The sequence below is a fragment of the Esox lucius genome, chromosome 17, assembly GCF_011004845.1.
Source record: "Esox lucius isolate fEsoLuc1 chromosome 17, fEsoLuc1.pri, whole genome shotgun sequence".
Classification (NCBI taxonomy): Eukaryota; Metazoa; Chordata; class Actinopteri; order Esociformes; family Esocidae; genus Esox; species Esox lucius.
The window spans coordinates 29227013-29248004 of record NC_047585.1 but is presented as its reverse complement, the minus strand read 5'-3'; the positions used below and the strand labels follow the sequence as shown (position 1 = coordinate 29248004).

At 41.3% G+C, this 20992-nt stretch overlaps 1 protein-coding gene across 6 annotated transcripts in view; it reads left to right on the top strand.

Annotated features, from left to right (window-relative positions):
• Positions 1–20992, top strand: part of rad18 (RAD18 E3 ubiquitin protein ligase) — a 63828-nt gene that overhangs the window by 890 nt on the left and 41946 nt on the right. For 5 of the 6 annotated variants that reach the window (XM_034287017.1, XM_034287016.1, XM_034287015.1 and 2 more), the window contains exons 2-4: positions 10922–11000; positions 11116–11177; positions 11306–11376. In XM_034287017.1, coding sequence (XP_034142908.1) covers positions 10922–11000; positions 11116–11177; positions 11306–11376 — 212 coding nt within the window. Of the gene's footprint in view, positions 1–10541; positions 10703–10921; positions 11001–11115; positions 11178–11305; positions 11377–20992 lie in introns of those variants that run through there. The other variant, XM_020055194.2, reaches the window with a different exon arrangement.

Here is a 20992-nt window from a genome sequence, read left to right as displayed (position 1 = left end):
ATACATACGATTACTAGCCAATATTTCAATTCAACTGTGGCTTTGATGTTATGTATGTTAAGAAACAAGCAGGCTATTTAAAAAAATACAAATAAGTATAGGGTCAAACAAAAGTACGATTGTAACAACTGTCGTGGTGTAGCGTTGGAGGAACCAGGCGCAGGCAGAGATCACGTTCGTTGGTTTATTAAAACAACAAACAACAACCGAACACGAACGGAAAACAATAACTACTCTACTGAATGAAAATAAAGTGCGCAACAATGCGACTTAACAACTAACATACAAACAGTAGCACAAACAACACTCACCAGCATACAGACAGCAACAATGACAGTGACAGCAACAATGATCCACAATGTGGGGAGCAGAGGGGAAACATATATACACATACAAACGAGCTAGATTGGGACCTGGTGTGGAAGATGGGAAACATGTGACAGTCCGGGATGTGTTCGTGAGAATATGGGAACTTGTGGAAATATGGCACGGTGGCGCTGCTGCTCACCGCACCATGACAGTACTCCCCCCCAAAGGCCCGGCCACCGGACGGGCCAAGACGAACCCCAGCCCAAGGGAGGGGGGGCGGGGCAGCACAGTACCCCCATCGGCACAAACCCGCCGAGGGGGCGGAACAGCCGCGACTAACCAGGGTGGCGGAGCCGTCGGGACAGGCCGGGGAGGCAGAACCGGCTGAAGAACAGGAGCCGGCGGAGGGTCAGGGGCCGGGAGAGCCGACGGAGGGTCGGTAGCCGGCGGAGGGTCAGAGGCCGGGAGAGCCGACGGAGGGTCGGTAGCCGGCGGAGGGTCAGAGGCCGGGAGAGCCGACGGAGGGTCGGTGGCCGGCGGAGGGTCAGAGGCCGGGAGAGCCGACGGAGGGTCGGTGGCCGGCGGAGGGTCAGAGGCCGGGAGAGCCGACGGAGGGTCGGTGGCCGGCGGAGGGTCGGAGGGTCGGTAGCCGGCGGAGGGTCGGTAGCCGGCGGAGGGTCGGTAGCCGGCGGAGGGTCGGTAGCCGGCGGAGGGTCGGTAGCCGGCGGAGGGTCGGTAGCCGGCGGAGGGTCGGTAGCCGGCGGAGGGTCGGTAGCCGGCGGAGGGTCGGTAGCCGGCGGAGGGTCGGTAGCCGGGAGAGCCGACGGTGGGTCGGTAGCCGGAAGAGCCGACGGTGGGTCGGTAGCCGGAAGAGCCGACGGTGGGTCGGTAGCCGGAAGAGCCGAAGGAGGGGCCGGGGCGGCCGGGACAGGAAGGGGCGCCGGGGCGGCCGGGACAGGAAGGGGCGCCGGGGCGGCCGGGACAGGAAGGGGCGCCGGGGCGGCCGGGACAGGAAGGGGCGCCGGGGCGGCCGGGACAGGAAGGGGCGCCGGGGCGGCCGGGACAGGAAGGGGCGCCGGGGCGGCCGGGACAGGAAGGGGCGCCGGGGCGGCCGGGACAGGAAGGGGCGCCGGGGCGGCCGGGACAGGAGGGGGCGCCGGGGCGGCCGGGACAGGAGAGGGCGCCGGGGCGGCCGGGACAGGAGAGGGCGGTGGCGGCCAAACCCCGGCAAGCTCAGGCGGTGCAGGCCACTCCTCCTCGGCCTCAGGCGGTGCAGGCCACTCCTCCTCGGCCTCAGGCGGTGCAGGCCACTCCTCCTCGGCCTCAGGCGGTGCAGGCTGCTGCTGCTGGCAGGAAGGAGGCGCTGGCTGCTGCTCCAATGCAGCAGTGGGCAATCGGCGCCGTGGCGCAGGGACAGGGGCAGCGGAAGGCCGCGGAGCAGGAAGCGGTGTGCGCCTAATTGCCAGCCTACAGCCTGGCCAGCCTGCACGGGGTCGAGGAGGCACCGGACATAGAGGGGGCGTCGTCGGGACTTCCCCCGGGCACCCACTCAGCCCCCCCCTAAAATTTTCCTGGGGGGACCTCGGACCGAGCGTTGGGCACCTCGCCCTCTTCTTCCTCCGGCCTCGCCTACGTCCTGACCCTCCTGCCTCCTGCATGTCCTGCAGGAGACCCTTCACCAGCTCCCCTTGTTCTTTGGTGAGGGGCTTGACCACTCCATACTGGTCCATGCCCCACAGCGGCACCCCGAACCCATCTTGGGGCAACCCCCAGCACTGCTCCCCAAGGGGATCCTCCTCCACTCTCTCATAGACCGCTTCATCATCGTCCGATGAGAGGGAGTCAGACCCCCAATCGCCCCTCCACGTATACACCCTCTCTGGAGGGGCTGCCTGCTGGCTCCAGTTGCGGTGGATCATTCTGTAACAACTGTCGTGGTGTAGCGTTGGAGGAACCAGGCGCAGGCAGAGATCACGTTCGTTGGTTTATTAAAACAACAAACAACAACCGAACACGAACGGAAAACAATAACTACTCTACTGAATGAAAATAAAGTGCGCAACAATGCGACTTAACAACTAACATACAAACAACACTCACCAGCATACAGACAGCAACAATGACAGTGACAGCAACAATGATCCACAATGTGGGGAGCAGAGGGGAAACATATATACACATACAAACGAGCTAGATTGGGACCTGGTGTGGAAGATGGGAAACATGTGACAGTCCGGGATGTGTTCGTGAGAATATGGGAACTTGTGGAAATATGGCACGGTGGCGCTGCTGCTCACCGCACCATGACAACGATTTACTTTTTTATGCTTCTAACTGAAGGAACAAAATGTTTAACATGGACCAAAATAAAACGTGTAGTGTTCCCTGTAGGGCTTTATAATTAAAACCCCTCCGCATGAAGATCCAGTTTCTCGACTGCTGTTAGGTGTTCACTTGTTGGTTTGGACCACCGCAATATATGGCATCACAAGTTGCTTTAGATAGGTGTGTAAAATTGTAATACAGTATGTAGTCTACTTCCACACTGCCGGCTCAATCCAGACCTTAAACCTTGTTATTTTCCACCTTGTGACACACGCATGTAAAGGAAAACTAATGGGTTCTTCAGAATGGGGGAAAATCCAGATACCAGTCCCTAAAGACTCCTTAGTTTGAATTACAGGGGTCATGACAATACTGTCTTCCTGCTAGCTGAGTGGTAGGCCTGGGAGTTTGGTGATAATGGAAAAATTGAGACAGATTTAAAGTCAACACTTTTAGGCCATTCTATCTCCCAAAACACTGTGCAGATGAGATGCTGTAATCTACTCATTGGTATTATGTTTGTATGCTTGGTCATTTAATGTGTATTCTTACTCCCTTTTATGTTATTAAAACATGCATTTGGATTGGGCTAATTAATCTGAGTGTTAGGAGCACTCAAACTGGACATCAAAATCTGTCCCTGGCCTGGAACTGCCTAACTTGTCTTCATTGATGTTGTAACTGCTGACTGCAGCAGCAAAATCAATTTTGAAGTGTACAGAAATATCTTCTTTGACAGTAAGTCTTTGATTTTAAATTCAAACTATATTTACTCTAATTTAACAATATCTTTACCTATATTCGATAAGCAATTTTGGGCAATCATTACATGCAAATTATATGCCACCAATTAAACATGGCTACCTTATTGAACATAATGTTTATCTGGTACCCAAATATTGGGGAACTATATATAAAAAAAACATGCTGTAATTCTTTTATCTGATATGGATGAAAATGCCCACAGATTAAATGTAACGGTCTGAACGTTAACCCCATTGTTTTGTGTACAAATACTGAAATATAGAGTCAAACATTGAAAGCATCTTGACCTGTCTCACAGTGGGTAGTTATGACGGCCAGTCCTCTTCTGGCAGTGCCCTGTGGAGATTATAAAAGTACATTACTTTTAGGGCCAAATGAATGTTTTCGCATGTACAGATCATCAGGAGCTCAATCAATGCAAGTGGGATGTGCCAAAGTCTTTAGGCAGAATGCAGATCACAACCAGGTGGACAGGGACAGGGGCAACCAGATGGGCTTTAGGCAGTGACAGTGTGAATACCCAGACTGGAACTAGATCTGAACACAACCAGAAGGACTTTGTTCAGGGACATCTAGGTAGTATTGAGGCATTGTCCAAGGGCTTAGGTCCTATCATTCAATAGGACATCAGAAAATCTAAGGAGAGCATTTTTTGGATCCAAAAGGATACCTCAGCAAATAATTCAGACTGACCCTAGTCCCCTGTCACATAAACTAATGCAATATAACAAGTTGGGACTGAGACTTGACATACTGACCCTAGTCCCTTGGCACAAAACTATGGCAGCATAAAATTACTTAGTTTAGTAACTAAACTATATTTCTTGCTTTGTTTTACGATATAAGAACCTTGTACTCCCCTTTGTGTCAGTGTGTCCGTATGTATGTATATTTCACACAGCTGTGAGACAGAACAGAGAATGTTACACTGCAGCATTTGAAGCAGTGAATTGAACAATTACATTAGAATTAAACATGTAATTGAAATTGACCTTAACCCTGCATTAGACTGCTGCAAAGGTTCGTTGGGGGAAAAAATATGCTCACAGTCTTGACCTCCATGGCTGTTCGAAAGCTAACCTTTACCTTAGAGAAATGATTTAGGAAGACTTGATGAAACAGGTCTGGTATAAAAGAGATCATCATCTGGGGTCTATGCATACTCTGGAAAATAATGCAACTTCATGGAAGATTATCCCTTACATAATGAAGGCCTTTTCCTCAGTCCCTTGGCAGAGAGAAAACTGAATGTCAAACTAACTCATCTATTACAGGACTTCTAGAAAGTGAAAAAATGCCACTGCACCAGATCTTGTTTCACTGGCAAAGCTGTTAAAGCTACTTGGCCCATGCTCATTTGTTCTTACACTTGTCATCTAGTGTCACTTGTCTCCTTATCAATTTGAATGTGCCTGTTGGATACTAGCAGTGATCCTGTCAAGTTAAAGAGTAATGAGTAAGGGAGAAAGTATGGAATACTCATTTTCCATCCTCATATTTTGTGGGAATCATGCAGGATTAAGGGGGTTTAAGGAGTTCTGGGGCGACTTTGGAGTGATAATTGGTATTAGTTACGTAATCCTTTGCACCTCAGACTGTTTTTTAGTATTGGACTGTGTGGCTGAACTCAATAGATTTAGAGAATTCAACATTTCAATGATGTTGTTTCTTGATTATCTTGTTTATTTTATGATTCATTATAAAGTGAACAGAAATATAAATGCAACATGCAACAATTTTGTGGGATTATTCTGTAAAGATTAAGATTTTCTAGCATGCCCGTGGCCGAAAGTGAGCATTTGCCTGCTGAAGTTATCCAAACTGTAGTCAGGTCAAATCCATATTAGCTGCTATTCCTGGTGTCAAAACATTTAAAAACAATGTACTTTATGTACAAAACCACAATGGTAAAATGTTTGAATATTTTTGCCGGACCGCGCAAGCGGAGCCAGCTAAGAGTGAATGTCTCTTACTGAGTTAGTGACTGACTGACTGCCCCTTGTTAAATAGCGTAGTGGTTAGAGAAGTGGACTTATGAACCATAGGTCCTGAGTTTGTATGTCCTCGCAGGCGAAGGGAAGTACGCATTGTGAATAATTCCGTATTGATGAAAACTTCACTGGCTGAAACTGTATACGGTTATATTACGACTGTTTCTGGCATGGAATAGTTCATCTTCAGTCTCGCTAGCAATTGCTAAATTCTTATGATTATTCTTAGGAGGTTAGTAGATACTAGTAAGCCTGTTACTGGCTAATAAGCTGTTAAAACGGCCAGTGGCAAAAGCAATATAGTTCATAGATGCTATTTGTGGTGGATGTAAACTTAATAAGAAACATCAGTCAGTTTAACACAAACCTCAATGGAGTGTAGCGACTGCTGAAACATGTAATGCCATGGCATAGTGGGTAAAGACAGTGCCTTTCAAGTTCAAAACTATTGAGAGCAACAACGTTCATTAATTATTTCTGGTAGATTCCACGATTCTCTTGTCTTTTCACTTGATGAAAAGGTTAGTTATCGTCACCTTTATTGATTGTTATTGTACAAATGTCATTCACGAATGACAGAAAAAGTATGTTGTTTTGCCATGAAAGAAAAAAATATGTTCATATGCCATGAAATGAAATAGCTTTGGCAGACTTGCTAGCAATTTTTCAATTCTCATGACTATTCCAGTAAGTTAGTAGATACCAGTAAAGCTTATTACTGGCTAATACGCTGTTAAAACAGCTAGTGGCAAAAGGCAAACATAGACGCTATTTGTGGTGGAGGTAAACTTAGTAAGAAACGTTTGTCAGTTTTTAAAATGTAAGCATTTAAAATGTCACGGTTTGGGGGTGTCATGGAAGTAGTCACAGGCAGACAGGTGATGTCCAAAGAAACAGGTAATATTAATACACAAGTACTCCAACAGCACACAAACAGCAAACAACAAACAAACAATAACTAAGAAATGAAGCAACTTAAATAAGATCCCCAAATAGAGGCAATGCAGGACAGCTGCCTCTTATTGGGGACAACTGAAACAAAAGCTTTCAGGCCGTGACTATGACACCTAGACACCCATAGAGATGCCCAGAGGCAACTCTACAGCCATGACCTCACACAAACATTTACAGAAAAGGTTCAACCCTGAACATATACTACCTTTCAAAAGTTTGGGGTCACATGTTCTTGTTTTATAAAGAAAGCACATTTTTTGTCCATTCAAATAACATAAAATTGATCAGAAATACAGTGTAGACATTGTCGATGTTGTAAATGACTGTTGTAGCTGGAAACTGATGATTTGTAATGGAATACCTATGTAGGCGTACAGGGGCCCATTATTAGCAACCGTCCATCCTGTGTTTTCCAATGGCACATTGTGTTTGCTAATCCAAGTAGATTTTTTCATTTTAAAATGCAATTATGTCAGCACAGCTGAAAACAGTGGATTAAAGAAGCAAATTAGACCCGTTGACTATCTGGAGCATCAACAGTTGTGGGTTCGATTACAGGCTCAAAATGACTGGAAACAAAGATATTTTTTTGTCTATTCATGTTCTGAGAAATGAAGGCTATTCCATGTGAGAAATTCAAGAAACTGAAAATCTCTTACAACGCTGCATGCTACTCCCTTCACAGAATAGCACAAGCGGGCTCTAACCAGAATATAAATGCTATGTTTCCACTGGTGCCAAACACTGGTGTTTTACCCTAAAGTCAAGATTATTTTCTGTTTCCACTGACACGGGCCAGAGCCAGTCGGCCACTAGGCCATGGCCGAGTAGCCCGGGTCTCACTTGTTGCCAAGCCCCGGACTTTAGGATTTAGGGCATGGTTTGCGGATTGATGCGTTACGTGGTGTGTTATGTGTTTTTTGGCTTCAAATGGCGATGTGTATTGTTTGCTTTAGGCTTCTCGTAATGGTTTTCATCTAATCTAACAGATTGGTTTTCATCCAATCTAAACAGATCTCTGATAAAATAAATAAAATAAAGCCACAGGAAAGCTAATACTCAGAAAAGAAAGAGTTGGAATGACCGAAGGTGGTACAATGCCATTGACTCAATAGAAAAACAGAGCGCTGAGACTGAGACGTAGACTGCAGAACCTATAACAACAAAAGATTACCTCAGAATTCTCCCAAATCCATTTATTAAAGGTTGATATTTTTGACAAAATACTTCTTAAACTGGTTTAGTTGTAGTGTCATGAGTATAGGTGGAGAAGGAGCCGGTTTGAGGGAGAAATTCATTTTATTACTTAAGTTCAAACGCCGTATTGTAAACAAACTGAGCATGGCATAATTGTTTATTTTACTACCAGAAAAATATCTGCTTTTATTTTTCGTAACTGGAAAACCAAATTGTGTTAATAATTTACTCCTCCTTCCCCACTTGAGCCCCTCCTTAAGTCCTTGGTGCCAAAAGTATAGCGGAAACAGAAAAGTCTGGAGCCAACATTACCATAAATCACAGATGTAGCCCTGGTAATGGGGTAAAGCACCAGTGAAAACATGGCAAAAGAGGAGTGGGAGGCCCCTGTGCACAACTGAGCAAGAGGACAAATGCATTAGTGTCTAGTTTGAGAAACAGATGCCTCACAGGTCCTCAAGTGGCAGTTTCACTAAACAGTACCTGCAAAACACCAGTCTCAATGTCAACAGTGAAGAGACAACTCTGGGATGCTGGCCTTCAAGGCAGAGTTGCAAAGAAAATGTATACCATACCCTGTGGACAGCATTTGATTGGAGCCAATGTCCTCCTAGGATAGGACAATGACCCAAAGCACAGTTCCAAACTATGCAAGAACTATTTAGGGAAGAAGCAGTCAACTGGTATTCTGTCCATAGTGCAGTGACCATCACAGTCACCGGATCTCAACCCTATTTGAGGGTTGAAATCCGGGAGCAGCTGTTGTGAGAGCAGCTTGACCCCATGGTACATAGGAAGTGCCCATCAAGCCAATCCAACTTGTGGGAAGTGCTTCAGGAAGGTGCTTCAACAAATTGAAAGTTAGAATGCCAAAGGCCTGTAGTCTGTAATTCAGCAAATTCAATAATTGCTGCAAATGGATGATTCTTTGACGAAAGCAAAGTTTGAAGGACATAATTATTATTAAATTGAATATCATTATTTCCAACCTTGTCAATGACTGTATTTCTTATTCATTTTGCTATATTTCCGATTCAAACTCAAGGGACTTTACATAATTAATAAATGTATGGTTTCAGAGTAAGATATGGATTTAACTAAATTTATCACAGGCTGAGAGAACCGGGAGGTGCACTGAGATGAAGGCATACAGGATTGTTGAGTTACCCAAAACCTTGGTATTTTACCAGCAGTAAAAAAAAAATGTACACAGGATTATATGATGCATTTTACTATCCAAGGGATATATTATACTGTTTGGTGGGGCAGGGTCTCAAACCCACAATCTTGTTGGGCTTTGCAGCCAGGCACACTACCCACTTGTGATGGCAATTTCTAAAATTCCAAAGTTCTATGAAAATGGTAGGTAAGACAGGAGAAATCAATTGCGCAATAAACGGTTTTAATCTTGCTTGCAAGGAGAAAGTATACAGGTTACAAAGTAACGGTGGATAGTTTCTAAATAAAAACATCATTTCGACAGTATTTATTACATAGGAAGAAGGGGTGTGGTAAGATGCTGCCATCTGTTTCATGTCAATCAAACACCTTTCCCTTTGTTCTATCACACACGTCAAATGCTATCTTCCCCAACCTTATCCTTCCTGCAATAATGTTTACCCAAAGGGGCCAACTGGCCTTACTGCCCCCTTGCTGTATCTTCTCCTATCCTGTCCTAAAACCCATTGATCTGCATCTGGACAGACAATAGATGTCCCCTATGCAAATACCAGGTCCCACACATTCCTGTACCTATCTTAACAGTGGGACTCTATCCTTTATACAATCAGAATACATTGTATAAGAAATTTCCACAACACACTGCTCCACAGATATCCAGTTTGGAGAGGTGAGTAGTGCCCTTACCAGGGCCGCTATACTAGCCCCACCAAACAACACAGTGTCCTATCCCACTTCTGACACTAATGTAGGCACACAACACACTGCTCCAAAGATTGCTACAATATCTTTACTGAAGCTGCTGTGGTTTAATCTGTTTGGAAGTCTGTCACCAACAAACTCATGTCCACCAATATAAGACTTAAATAATGTGTTAAATTTCATCATGATTACATGTCAGGAAGAAGAAAGTTTTAAGTATTTTAACTTTTTGTCCCAAGCCAAAGATTTTGTCTCACCCAAAAAGGTTAAAGAAAAGAGATGCTCTAATTGAAATTAATTAATTTTAGTGCCCCGATAAATGGATAGAAATATAATAATATAATAAGTATGTACAGTAGAACTGAACAATGCTTAATGTGCTTTCAATAAATAATAACATTTACATTTAATCATTTAAAATATATCTGATATAGTAAACATCACCTTGGGTGGAATTGGTAAAATATATTGCTCTACAGGTTTGTAAGATACCATTTTGGTTTGACTGCATGGGATACGAGCTGTTACAACAGCACTTGTGTAAAGTTTTATTTAGTCTTTCACCAATGACCATATTTCAATCCAGCAATAGTTGCGGTAAACTCTCCAAATAGCAATGAGTAATTGGTAAACTGGCGGCCCTCCAAGTGTGACTTTGTAAAGTTAGCTTGGAAAGTAATTTTATATGAACTCTGCTATATTTATTGAAATATGTTATATGGTATTATTCAGATGGAAACAAAGCTATTGATGAACTTGTTTACTTTTGCTTCTTTCCGATATATTCTTCATACATAAGCATACATATTTGAAATCTGTATCCAAATGTAATATTTTAATTGAACATCTACATTTATTAAAATCTTTAGAATTTGTAAGTGGCAGAAATGATATTTCAGAAATGATTAACCCTGATGCTTTCTTTATTGAAATTCTATAAACTATTTTTGAGGTTTCTTTATTTATTGCATAGAAGTAAAAATGTTCTATGCATCATTATTTCTATCCCATGTTTCTCTTTGATGTATTTTCCAAGGATAAATATTATTTAAAAAATATATCGTCACAAAAGCAACCTGAAAAGGAAATGACGCAACATTCCCGGAAGTATGTGTTTAGTACAAAAAAAAGTCTGCGCGGGATTGTTTATATTTACTCTGTTTGGTTTAGCTAGCCTTAACTGACCTAAATGATAAAGACAGACCACAGCTTATAACGGAACTATCATCATGGCAAATTTTAATATAGCAGAATTGCAACCAAATCTGACTTGCCTTAAAGTAAGTACTGGTAAAAAAAGCATTCATAAATTAGCAGGCTAGTACATTTGTGTCTGCCATCAAGCTAGCTTAGCTAACTAACGTGATTGTATTGTGTAGTTGTTTTTTTAAACATGACATATAACGTTATAGAGCTAGCTACTTCAGCACTGCCAATTATGCTCTCCACGTATCGTGTTTAATTCGACTGAGCACTAACAGTATTCTTTGTGTATCCAGAATGTAGATACCCTTCTCCGATGTCCCATTTGTTTCGAGTTCCTGAATATCCCAATGATGACAAAATGCTCTCACAACTGTACGTTACGGAAACTGTTGACGCTATGATCTTATTCATACGTTTTCAAAACAATGATATAGTGGCTATACAGTTGTATAAAATATAACCTGATTCTGTGCATTTGTCTTTATAGTCTGCTCTTTGTGCATTAGAAAATTCCTCTCCTACAAGTTGCTATGTCCGGTATGCAATTCAGTAAGTACGATGCTTGCCAGCTCTAAATGCACTGCATCATGATTATAGAGCTTTCAGAATGGAATTACTTTAGAGGATTGTGCTTTCTATATTTCAAAATCAGACAACCATCTACTTTTCTCTTTTAGATTACAACAGAACAGGACCTTAGAAACAACCGGATACTGGATGACCTGATCACAACTTTTCAAATTGCAAGGTACCTATTCTGCATTTAATGAACACATACATTTTTCTAAACGTTTTAATTGTGCTAAAGGATCTATTATATTGGGTAGCTCAAAACAGCAATTTAGTTTCTCCCATTTCACAAGTTGATGGTTATGAAAACAAAATATTTTACAACAAAGGCATATAGCTCACCTTACACCTACATGTGTTGTGTGAATGACTGACAACGCCCTACTTCAGATTTTTTATATACTCAACCTTTACATGTGTTGGTCTATATAATAGTATTGGATATAGTAGTATGCAATACAGGGTTAAAAAAAAAACTGATAAGTTTAATTCAAGCACTTTCAAATACTTTTTCTTAAACTGTAATAAACAAGAAACCAGGCAAGCCTAGTTCAGCCGGCCAGCAATAGAAAGTGTTGATCATGTCTGTCCTCTCAAGATTCAAACCTAGGTCGCCCACGTGAAAGGCTGTCTTTAACCACAACACCACAGAGCTGACCTTTTGCGGGGTGCCAGTATAGCATATTGACATTATATAATGTTGTCATGCATTAACATCAAGTGAAGTTAGAATTTTTCGTTAGACACCATTAACCATCGTGTCATAGTTGCAATATAACAGTAAACTAGTGATGGCCGTTCTTCTAGCAGTAGGATATTCTACTAGCAGTGCTAACGCAGATTTTCTTTTTCAAAATAAAAGCCATCATTGAATTATATAAGGCGATATAATTAAGTCTAGTCAGTCAATCTAGTCTGTCATTTTATGTTTCATGTCCGTTCCAATGTTGTTCTTGTCTGTTCTTATTTTACATACTAGATTAACTTTATGGCCTTCTAAATGTCAATTACGGCTTTTATTGTGATAATGAATATCTGAGTGCTGCCATCATAATATCCTGCTGCTAGAATAATGCTAATGAAGCCTCGTTTGGCCATCACTACAGTAAAATGTTTCATTTTAGGCTTCCCGTAGTTAAAGAAGGTTGTAGCCAGCAACGTTTTGGTCTATTCTGAACAAATCCTCTTTTACCACTGGCCGTTTTAACAGATAATTAGCTGTTCGTGAATTAAATTGAGTATCTATCAATATAGGTGACGATATATTTATAACTTACTTTTCTGTCAAGTGAATAGACAGGGAACCGTGTAGGCAGCGAAGTGTTTGTCTTTCCTGAATAAATCCTTATATCCACCAGAACTGTTTTATTTTAGGCTTCGTATTACGTAGCTACATAAGGAGGTGAACGCGCAACCTGTTGTTCCATGGCCCACGTGTCTAACCACTATGCATTTAACAAGGGGTAGTCACTCAGTCAGTCAGGGACGGACAGACTCCGTAAGAGACATTGACTCTTCTGGACCGGCTCTGCTTACGCGGTCCGGCAAAAAGTCTCAGAAGTTAACAATAATACAATTAATAGGCCCAACTGCCTACTTTGGCATTAACATTTTTACATTCCAAAATGTCTAGTCTGTAAATGAAAATATTAAAAAGGGTTTTGAGGATTGCAATGTGATTTGAAAACTTGTACATAAAGCGATGCTTGTCAGTGTCTTGGCTCTTAGCAAAATTACCCTGGACAGAAAATACAGTTCAGTTTTGAAAAAACAAGAATTAAACTTGCATCGTTGAAAAGGCTATCATATTTATAGTTTTTAGCTGATACAGAAACAAATTGAATAGCCTTTTAAAATGTTGTAATTTTAAAGGGAAGGTTTGTTATCACATGTTACTCCATTCCCCTTTACAGTAGCAGGGAACGCTGTTAAATTTTGTTCATGCTTTACGTTTGGGGAACAATACAACTAAATCCTTAACTGTAAACACAGGAGAGCATGTACACTTACTATAGTTAAGGGTGTCTTGTGCCTATAACATAATACCAGGGGGAAAGTATGTATGTGGAAAAAATAAGAATCCATAACACTTATGCTAGGGTGTTATTTATACTTTATTTGAAGTGGATAAGGTTATTATATTTCCTCTGGGGACCAATGTTTTAAATAATTTGTATTTACTCTATTTCTTACTACTTACCTGTCAAAACCCTCTCCTTAATTGTGAATTGTCCTTTATAATCAAATGGGGATTTGTTTCATAAGCCATTCATAGAATCACATTAAATCCTGTGAACTACAAAGCATTGGATTTGTAGAATGAACAGGGCTCATTGCTGCTACCACTCACTACATTGTTATCACAGGCCTGTCAATGAGCCATTCTCCATCATACGTAATAAATATTATTTGAGGGACTTTATAACTTTTTCTTTGTTTTCTGTAAGTACACTACATTGCTCTTCTTAACACTACAATGCCAAGTTGCCTGTAAAAATGTGGAGGATGCACTTCAAGAAATTGCAGTTATAATTGCCGGAGTCTGTGCAAAGAAATATATATACTTGAAAAATATACTTGTCCTTATTCGATGTCGCACTGGTCCTTATCCGATGCTGTTCTGGTCCTTATCCGATGCTGTTCTGGTCCTTATCCGATGCTGTTCTGGTCCTTATCCGATGCTGTTCTGGTCCTTATCCGATGCTGTTCTGGTCCTTATCCGATGCTGTTCTCGTCCTTATCCGATGCTGTTCTGGTCCTTATCCGATGCTGTTCTGGTCCTTATCCGATGCTGTTCTGGTCCTTATCCGATGCTGTTCTGGTCCTTATCCGATGTCGTACTGATTTAAACCTTAGTATTTTCTGATGAATGTATGGGTTTCTGTAGCAAGGTGTCCTAGGATAAAAAGGTCCTCTTCAAAACCTTTTAATCGTAACCAATTAGAATTCTAGAGTGTCTAATATAATATACTTTCTTTTCTTTGCATCAGTGCATTGTTTTACCGTTACTCTCTTTATTGTACTCTGGGCAATGCTTGACTTGAACTTAAATTAGTGCAGGAGTTGTGTTTTTTTAAGTGTGTTTTTCCAGGGTATGTCACGGTCCTTACATTTCTTCTCTCAGTTTACCTCTGTAACTAGCCTATTTGTAGCCCATGCAAATCTAAATAGAAGATTGCTTGTCTCTTATTCCATAGTTTTACTGTTACCTACCATTGTGCTCTTGATCAAGAAATGAAGTAGTATAATCGCTATGTTAGGCTGCTGTATAGAACACACATCAAACCCTTTTAACTGGACAGCTGCTGGGTTTACAGGCATTTGATCCAACACTGAATCACAGCTAAGCCTTTCTGGTATTGTCTTTGGATTTTTGGTGAAAACCATATATTTGTCTCTTTATGAAATTATTCCCCTATTCATCCAAGTCCATGAGGTGGGGTACTTGAATAACATGCAAATAAATAAAGTAGGCAAGATGTGGAAATGTTTTTCTACAAATATTCAGTTTTATTTGCGGAAAACCTGAAGGCCGCCGACACACTTAGTACCTTTTAACCGCTCCAGTATAATTTAAGCAACCAAGGTTAATGGTACACTATTGCAAAAAACAATAAGTGCCTGTGGCATGGTGCAGACATCTCCTGCTTAAGTCAAACTATGACTGGAATGTTTTTCAGGTTTAAAAAACATTGACATAGAAATAACTTTGTTAAGCGTTTTACATTAATTGCATGTGTTAACATGTTATCTTTGACAGTCAAGGATGGAGGGGGGCGTCACAAAAAATTTCGCCATAATACGTAAGTCAAAAGAACTCACTTGGCCTTTCTACTTTATTTTGCTGTCTCCTGAGCGGATTTAATTTTTATAGATTTGGATTCTGCAAGGTCTCTGAAGCATTCCACAGGGATGTTGGTTAATGCTGATGCTTTAGCGTCAAGCAGTTTCTGATAATTAAAGTACTTTCACTTGGCGAACATCCCTTAGGGGTGTACTATGAAGCGAGGTAACTGGCTTATCCAGATAACTTCAGGAGTACCTTTGTGACGTCAGGTGTTACTTCCCAATTAACCCATACTAGGAAAGGTGGATAGGTTTTGCCCGAGGCTTGCTTTCATGGCAATTTACGCTGCATCTCTTAACTGCTCTTAGCAGGTTATCTTTGTGGTTAACTTAGTGTTACCCTAGATATGCACCACCCCTCTGCCCACAATGTTGTTGGGAAAAATGCATTTGTAAGACCCAATTGGCTTTGGCACACTCGGCGGCACAGATGTTGATGCTCATCTGAGGGAATTCAGTATCTTTGCCGGCTTCTAGGGCCAGACATCTCCAATGCCACTTGCCAGAGTAATGCCTCCATTGTTAAACTTATAAGTGTCCCTTGCTTTGTGATTTTTTTTACCAGTGGGCGTTTCATGTTTTCCTCGATGATGCAGAACAAGCAAGCAAGAATACTGTGTGCCGTGCAGTTCGCAAGGTGGTGCTTGCGTTCACTAAACGGCTTGATGTATTGGTTGCGTTTCCTGACCATGGAAGCGTTCTAAAGATCAAATATGGTTTTTATGCGATCGCAGGTAATTTGCAAAATAATAATGCTTGGTCTATTTTTGATGTGCTTAGGCTGGGCCTATATAAAGAACTTTCTTTTTTCCATAGGAGTCCCGAGGGTTATTGGTGCGATTGACTGTAAACATTTCCCCATTAGGGCGCCCCTGGGAGAACATGAGGGGGATTATAGGAAGTAATTTCACAGCATCGATGTTCAGATATTTGATCATATCGTAGATATGAAGAAGAGTCTGTAAGACCAAATAGAGAACATATGACTAGGTCACTGCTCTTATGAATTTACACTTTCAACAACACACTGCCAACAAGCCTCCCTCATTTTGTTGGCCGCCATGGTGTTCGATTTAACCATTAATCTTCCTTTGAACTCCTCATGTCCTGCCATTATAAGTGTGCATTCTTCCATGGAATGATATGTAAAAAAAAATAAAAATCAGCCTGCATTGTAGAATGTGCCCCTTTTAAAGCGAACGCACACAAACTCCAATTAACACCAAATCAACTAACACGCATCTTTATCACTGTCATAGTACCGTTTAACCCCAAGTTTGTCAACCCTGACTTTCCTTGAAAACCCCAAGTTAAATCCGAGTAGGTTAAACTGCCTTTGTAGTACAGCCCTCTGGACGCATTGGCCACTTAAGTATACTGAACTTGGATTTGTCAGACAAACCAATGTTTATCCATTCCCTAATTGTCCAGTGTTGTGGATTGCATATCCACTGTAACAACTTCTAGTTTTTATCTGATAGGAGTGGAGCGAGTTTTGCGTTCACAGATACGTTTTGGCACAACACTGTTGAACTGCTATGTGATTGCCTGTTTTGACCCACTAGTTATATTGGTTGAGGGTTTCCATTGTCCTTTGACCTTTCTCATCACAAAGCTGTATTCTCCAAATCAACAAAACTTGGGTCACCGTAAAATGACTTATTGGCTGCACTGTATAACTTCGTAGGAAAGATCCAGTTTTGTGAATGGTTTGGTGTTCCTTATAAATTTGCCACACATTTTTTGGTCAAAAATCCTTCCCACAAAAGACCATTCATTAAATTGTAAAAGTACTACATTTCTTTATCCTGCTTTTTATTAAGAATCACCAAGTGCTGTTGGTAACAAGACTGTGACCATGGCTTGATATTGAGGCAGTTCCATAGAACAAATTTGCTTTGCGGCACTGTTAGCATAAACATGTCTGCTTTTGCTTAAGCAGGCAGGCTTTGAGGCTGCAGGCTGCAGATTAGTATTGTTGTCATACATTTTCAGCCATACTTCTCATTTGCATCAGTAATCTGAATGGTGCCATTCTTCAGAAAAATGTCATCTTCAACTGAAGAATTTCAGTCTGTGGTTGTGAGAGTTTCTTTATGTTACTGCCCTCTCCCCTGTCCTTTAATTTCCTGTTTGTCTAGCAGAGGACATGTGAAAGGGGGTATATTGCCATAGGTATCTGGACTATCTCAGAAGGCAGGATTGTTAGACTACTCACATTTCCCCCTCTGTGTAGGGGGAGCTGCCTGGCATGTTTAGAATCAATATCCTAGGACAGTTGGAATGCAATTAGACTCTTTGAGTCTGTATTGACTCTCTATCAGGGCTGCTGGTGGGTCCAGGTCTGCTTCTCCATGATCAATGAGCTCTCAGAGAATCCCCAAATGTTGGCCTGCCTCTCCCCTTGCTCACCTCAGGGCTCTCATCTGACCTAGCTTATATTTCCTGAATGTTTTAGCTTATTTTTTAACTCCCCTGTCAGTGCTGTTTGCCCACCACTTTTGTGTAAAAAACAAAACAAAAAAACATTACAACAGGAAAGCAATTCACATGGGTATGGTTATGTATTTCCTTCTCTATATGGATGTGGTGAATATCAATTCATGTTGTGTGCATGCATGGTATTAACCATCAGGAAGCTCAGGACTATCCTCGGGGAGTAAGCAAATTATGCTCTTCAAACCCATGTTTCTCCTTTTGTCCCTGTTAATCACAAAAGAACCGTCCTGGGCTTTGTGCGCCCTGTGTAGTAAATCAGGAAGGAAATCAGATCAAACTGCCACATAGGTTTAGATCATTTCTCATCTCATGCCTTGCTCCTCCACCTGGGCTGAACCCCCAGCACACCTTGTGTTGGGAAGAACGATAAGTCTGCAGTGTTCCGTGCCCCCTTCTGAAGAGGCAGAACAATCGAGTGTGTAAGGATGCTGAAATGTATTTTGCCATTTTACACGCCTGGACAATGCTATATACAAAGTTCAAATCAAAGACTTTTGTATAAAAAACAAACTTTCTCTCAATCCAGTATATGCTAAAATGGTAATATGTGCTAATTTTATTGGCATTATTGTGGGCAATATAAAAAAAAAATAAGCTGCCTCAGTTTATCAAGCTGTCTCAGTTTCCTTTATGACACTGACTTCTGGCTCTGAATGATTGAGATACAAGGATCAGAAGGTAGGGATAACCTGCCCACCGTAATACGGCTATTCACAGTTTTTCCCTACCTTCTGCTCCTTGCATTTCATTCATTCAGGTACAGATGTCATGTTTGGAACATCTCCAAGTTTCCTAAACAATTTGTTGTTTTCACAAACTGTGCTCATCAATGTGCACAGTATTTGTATTGCAAAGCAGTCTGTATTCCTTGGCCTAAATGTTGGTATTTTTCCATTAAATAAATAAAAGGTATCAAATAAATAAAAGGTATCCACGATAACAGATTGGCACAGTAAGCAAGCTGTTATGTAATCACTAGAACCTAATCATGTCTACAGGATGTGAACACCTATTGGGAAATGTCACAACTATCTTTCAACAACTTTCTTCAGTTCTGTTTATTCCATCTTTGGTTTGTGTCTGGAAATCCAGTTATCTGCTGGTTATTGTTTATGTATGCTTTCCTCCACTTATGGAAGAAAAAGGAAACAGATAGATGTATAATTGAATAAGGGTCCTCTCTGCTTTGCCCATTTTCTCAGATGAAAGCTGTCTAAATGTATCAGTCACTCTACTGTCTATCTCAAATTGTCTCTAGATGACATTCTATAAAGAGCAGAGCCATTGGCAGAGCCATTGCTTACTGACCCTGGCTGCTTTATGTATTTATTTACTGGTGCAAGGGCTGCACTGATGAAGTTCTTGGTCAATATCGACATTCATGTAACACAATTGGCCAATACCAAATATTTTGTCCTTTCTGTACTTGTGTTCGCTGGCATAAAATACATAAAACTGCCATCTTATTTCAACAAATGCAAGTTTAACCATACAACATTTATATTTTGTATGTTCATGACACCGAGCAGCACGATTAATAGTAACGTTATTATACAATAATAAAATTAATACACATTATTTTTGAAATTGAACATTATACATTACCTGGGCATAAATGTAGTAAATAAAAACATTATTATTACAAAAGGAAACACAACAGCAAAATAATAGGGCACATTACTCATGCAAATGATTATAATAATTATAAATTACTTAACAGGTTGGATGTCTATTTACACAAAGGTATAATTGCTCTGTAATAAGAAATTTTTAAAGCAATTCTGTTTGCTGGGCTATTTTTACCCTCTGAAGGATGCCACTTTTTGTTTTGATGATGTGAAAGTATTTGACGGGGCAAGTCGCTTACCTATTCAAGTGGTGCATTTCATTTATACTGGATGTAAATTATTGTACCGGTGGTGTTGTATTTACCTAAAATAATCGAGGCTCAAGGTACTGTGACAAACTGTCCTAGTGGGGGATTTTTGTAAAATGATTTGCCCCACATGATGTCTTCCGTGACCTGCTGCAATGCTTAGAGCGAAGATAAAATGGTTTCAACATGGAAAGCAGAGCATTGCACACCTCATTGATTCCACTTGATGGCCTGTAATGGCTCTGCAGCTACTTGCCCTATTTGTTTGCTTTCCACATTTCCAAGATTGTGGCCAACTGGCCCATTCTTTTTCGCTCTACAGGAAAATGCAAGATAATTGGACATCTGCAGTTTACGTCAAGAGGCTTGCATTACTTTGAGCAGCATTTATTGGCGCATTACCTATTTTTTCCAATGGGCCCTAAAATCTCTTTTACTCAAAGCCAGCCCTGCCCCCTTAAATGATACAACTATGTATATAATTAATTAATAAGTATTTTAACCCATTGCATGTTTAATTAATTCCCTCACCTTTTTATTAATCCTTTCCCTCAATGATTTCATCAATTTCGTAAGATCACATTGTTGAGTAGTCATTTGAGAGATTGACTAATGTTCTAGTCTTTTTGCCGGACTGCGTAAGCGGAGCCGGCCAAGAAGAGCGAAAGTCCCTGACTGACTGACTGACTTCCCCTTGTTAAATAGCGTAGTGGTTAGAGACGCGGACTTCCATGCAGGTGACCTGTGTTCGATTTGTGCCTCCGACAGAACAAAGTAGGCATCAGGATTTGTTCAGGATAGACAAACGAAAAAGTCAGTTATCGTCACCTATATTGATAGTTATTGTATCAATGTTATTCACGAATGAAAGAAAAACAAACATTGTTGTGTCATTAAATAAAATACAGTGGGGAGAACAAGTATTTGATAGAGGTTTTCCTACTTACAAAGCATGTAGAGGTCTGTCATTTTTATCATAGGTACACTTCAACTGTGAGAGACGGAATCTAAAAAAAAACAAATCCAGAAAATCACATTATGATTTTTAAGTAATTAATTTGCATTTGATTGCATGACATAAGTATTTGATCACCTACCAACCAGTAACAATTCCGAGTTTCACAGACCTGTTAGTTTTTCTTTAAGAAGCCCTCCTGTTCTCCACTAATTACCTGTATTAACTGCACCTGTTTTAACTCGTTACCTGTATAAAAGACACCTGTCCACACACTCAATCAAACAGACCAGAGAGCTGTGTAAGGACATCAGGGATAAAATTGTAGACCTGCACAAGGCTGGGATGGGCTACAGGACAATAGGCAAGCAGCTTGGTGAGAAGGCAATTGGCTATTGGCGCATTTATTAGAAAATGGAAGAATTTCAAGATGACGGTCAATCTCTCTCGGTCTGGGGCTCCATGCAAGATCTCACCTCGTGGGGCATCAATGATCATGAGGAAGGTGAGGGATCAGCCCAGAACTACACGGCATGACCTGGTCAATGACCTGAAGAGAGCTAGAACCACAGTCTCAAAGAAAAACATTAATAACACACTACACCGTCATGGATTAAA